The sequence below is a fragment of the Limulus polyphemus genome, unplaced genomic scaffold (genome assembly GCF_000517525.1).
Source record: "Limulus polyphemus unplaced genomic scaffold, Limulus_polyphemus-2.1.2 Scaffold8172, whole genome shotgun sequence".
Taxonomy (NCBI): domain Eukaryota; kingdom Metazoa; phylum Arthropoda; class Merostomata; order Xiphosura; family Limulidae; genus Limulus; species Limulus polyphemus.
Window position 1 is genome coordinate 22,240 of NW_013673782.1, and position 2,916 is coordinate 25,155.

Below are 2,916 nucleotides of genomic sequence, written 5' to 3' on the forward strand. Positions count from 1 at the left end.
TCTATGAATGTCCAGTGTTAAATGGATGAAGTAATGATCTATGAATGCCCAGTGTTAAGTGAGTAAAGTAATGCTCTATGAATGTCCAGTGTTAAATGGATGAAGTAATGATCTATGAATGCCCAGTGTTAAGTGAGTAAAGTAATGATCTATGATTGTCCAGTGTTAAATGGATGAAGTAATGATCTATGAATGTCCAGTATCCATTACTTCATCCATTTCTCTATGAATGCCCAGTATTAAGTGGGTGAAGTAATGATCTATGAATGCCCAGTATTAAGTGGGTGAAGTAATGATCTATGAATGCCCAGTATTAAGTGGGTGAAGTAATGATCTTGATGATAACCTTAGTTTTGATAATTCTTATTTTTGTCTTTTCACTAATACTGTGAAGTGGATGTGGCCGAACTCATTTAAAACTCCTTTGAAACATTGCCTGTGAGAAGCTGACACTTCTATTTGTAATTCATTGCTTCCATCAACCCTTGATGTAGGAACCCTCTGTGGCTATGATAACAGGTGACTGTCTACCATGATCTTTAATTAGGTGCTGACAGCTCTCTACATTTTCTATCAAGGATGATTTCCACAGATACTGGTGATACCAGACGTTTATTCCAGCTGTATACCCATGGCTGTGTGGCTATGATAACAGGTGACTGTCTACCATGATCTTTAATTAGGTGCTGACAGCTCTCTACATTTTCTATCATGGATGATTTCCACAGATACTGGTGATACCAGACGTTTATTCCAGCTGTATGCCCATGGCTGTTTCCTGAGGCAATCTCCTAGTTGGTGTTATGTGATGCTGATGTGGCCTGTGAAGTAAAATGGGCCTTAATAGGGTGGCTGAAATGCATCCCATGAGCAGGCTTAAACAGCTGTTTTGTATATTTTCAATGTTCTCTAGCTGTGTGGCCCTCATACTGATCATCAGTAGAGGATATTCCTCAATTGACAGGATAAGACTTTAATAGAGCATAAGCAAGAGTGGTGATCCTTTGGGCAGACCAGTAATGATGGTGATCCAGTCTGATTGCCAGCTTTCATGCTTCAGGATACATCTTGTGGTAGTTGTTGCAGCTATGGCCTGTCTTACACATGCTACATTGATGCCTATCCTGAGCATTTTGTCAGCAAGAATGGACTACTAGACTCTTTTGTAAGCGTAGTCCAAATTTAAAGCTTAGGTTTCGTGACTAAGAAAGGTCACCATGTGCCTGCTATAAACTTGTATAAGTAAGAGGGTTGACCTTTCTATATGGTTTATTGTTTCATGTCTCGTGCTTTGGAAGCTCACGACTTGTAGAGAACATGGGTTCTAATATTGCAGTTCTTGTATCATTTGTCTGTGCTGGGTCATATATAGTTTGCTCTTGGCAAGCTTCAATCTAGAGAAAGAGTGCTAGCAGGAACGAAATGCGACCAGCAGAGTTAGAATCAAGCTTTAAAGAGAGCTCAAGTTTGAAGTTAGAATCAAGCATTAAAGATAGCTGAAGTTTGGAGTTAGAATCAAGCATTAAAGAGAGCTCAAGTTTGAAGTTAGAATCAAGCATCAAAGAAAGCTCAAGTTTGGAGTTAGAATCAAGCATCAAAGAAAGCTCAAGTTTGGAGTTAGAATCAAACATTAAAGAAAGCTCAAGTTTGAAGTTAGAATCAAACATTAAAGAAAGCTCCAGCTTGAAGTTAGAATCAAACATTAAAGAGAGGTCAAGTTTGGAGTTGAATCAAACATCAAAGAGAGCTCACGTTTGGAGTTAGAATCAAGCATTATAGAGAGCTCAAGTTTGGTTTTAAAATCAAACATTAAAGAGAGCTCAGGTTTGGGATTAGAATCAAACATCAAAAAGAGCTCAAGTTTGCTCTGTATGTTTCCTTTTTACCATATGACGAACTTCTTTCAGTTTTAAAGTCTAGACGACTTCTGCAACTGATGGACCAAACAAGTTGAATTCAAAAATCAGAAGTCTGCAGTTGACGTCTCCAACAAAGAAGGCAGCCAAGGTTTGCAACATAGAGATTTGCTCTGTATTTGGATACTCTAACCAATCAGTGAACAGGCAGCCAAGGCTAGTAACTTAGAGATTTGCTCTGTATTTGGATACTCTAACCAACCAGTGGACAGTCAGCCAAAGCTTTTAACTTAGATACTTTCTCTGTATTTATGTCGTCTAACCAGTCAGTGAACAGGCAGCCAAGGCTGGCAACTTAGAGACATCTAGTGGATATCTAGAGCGATAACACCTTTCCAAAAAATGAAATTCTTAAAATGTTAAGCATCAAATTCAATACTTCATAAAACAATGTGACTCAATAAGGATCTTTCCAGTTAATAGGAGTTGAGTTTCTAATGTGAAACTAACGTACAGGATCTAGTGCGAAAATCTGAGTAAGTAGCATTAACAATGTCGACTGGTCTTTTCAGTTGTCGCAAAATAATTGTCCACACTTTTTGTCATTCCTCACGCTTTCAAATCATGAAAGTAACGCTTGCACTGTTACAACAAACTGAGGGTCAGAGCAGGACTTCTGTGACCCAACACCACTGGTTTTACTTTGTTTTCAAGTTATCATTTTCGTCAGTTTATTCTTTGGTTTACTGAGTGTTGGAAGTTAGGATTGATAGTAAATAAATTAAGGCGAATATGGACTTGGCTTAGTTTACAAAACTTTATATGGACGTGGCTTAGTTTACAAAACTTTATATGGACTTGGCTTAGTTTACAAAACTTTATATGGACGTGGCTTAGTTTATAAAACTTTATATGGACTTGGCTTAGTTTACAAAACTTTATATGGACGTGGCTTAGTTTATAAAACTTTATATGGACTTGGCTTAGTTTACAAAACTTTATATGGACGTGGCTTAGTTTATAAAACTTTATATGGACTTGGCTTAGTTTACAAAACTTT

The 2,916-nt window shown here is 37.5% G+C and overlaps 1 protein-coding gene across 1 annotated transcript in view; it reads left to right on the forward strand.

Moving 5' to 3' along the window:
- The first annotated feature begins 1,422 nt into the window (after positions 1 to 1,422).
- The window catches only part of LOC106475170 (Down syndrome cell adhesion molecule-like protein Dscam2), a 9,673-nt gene continuing 8,179 nt past the window's right edge, over positions 1,423 to 2,916 (forward strand). Inside the window, exon 1 of the mRNA XM_022379358.1 lies at positions 1,423 to 1,472. Within this exon, the coding sequence (XP_022235066.1) occupies positions 1,423 to 1,472 (50 nt within the window). The remainder of the gene's footprint in view (positions 1,473 to 2,916) is intronic.